Genomic DNA, 270 nt, shown 5'->3' on the forward strand with positions numbered 1-270 from the left:
GAGAAAATCAAGGTCTCCAGCACAGTGAAGATACGGCAAGAAGGTGGGGGTGTAGGCCCCACCCGGTTCGGGGCTGGGAGGGGGAGAATTTGAGCAAGGGAAATTTGTGTGGTGCCATGGGTGTCCATCACTGTCCCCTTGAGCCAGCCTCTCCCTCCCCAGGGACCTGGCATTTCCTGCTGTTCTGCGCCGTGCGCCCTGAGGATGCTGGGCTCATCCGTTTCGCTGCTGGGACGGCTGCCTCGGAGGCCAGCCTGCGGGTCGAAGGGA

General features: G+C 62.2%; 1 protein-coding gene across 1 annotated transcript in view; it reads left to right on the plus strand.

Annotated features, from left to right (window-relative positions):
• Positions 1–270, plus strand: part of OBSL1 (obscurin-like 1) — a 15,376-nt gene that overhangs the window by 14,659 nt on the left and 447 nt on the right. Inside the window, 2 exon segments of the mRNA XM_010192549.1 lie at positions 1–43; positions 163–260. The exon segment at positions 1–43 is cut by the window's left edge and continues 1 nt beyond it. Of these exon segments, the coding sequence (XP_010190851.1) occupies positions 1–43; positions 163–260 (141 nt within the window).

This window comes from Mesitornis unicolor, unplaced genomic scaffold (genome assembly GCF_000695765.1).
Source record: "Mesitornis unicolor isolate BGI_N332 unplaced genomic scaffold, ASM69576v1 scaffold35149, whole genome shotgun sequence".
NCBI lineage: Eukaryota > Metazoa > Chordata > Aves > Mesitornithiformes > Mesitornithidae > Mesitornis > Mesitornis unicolor.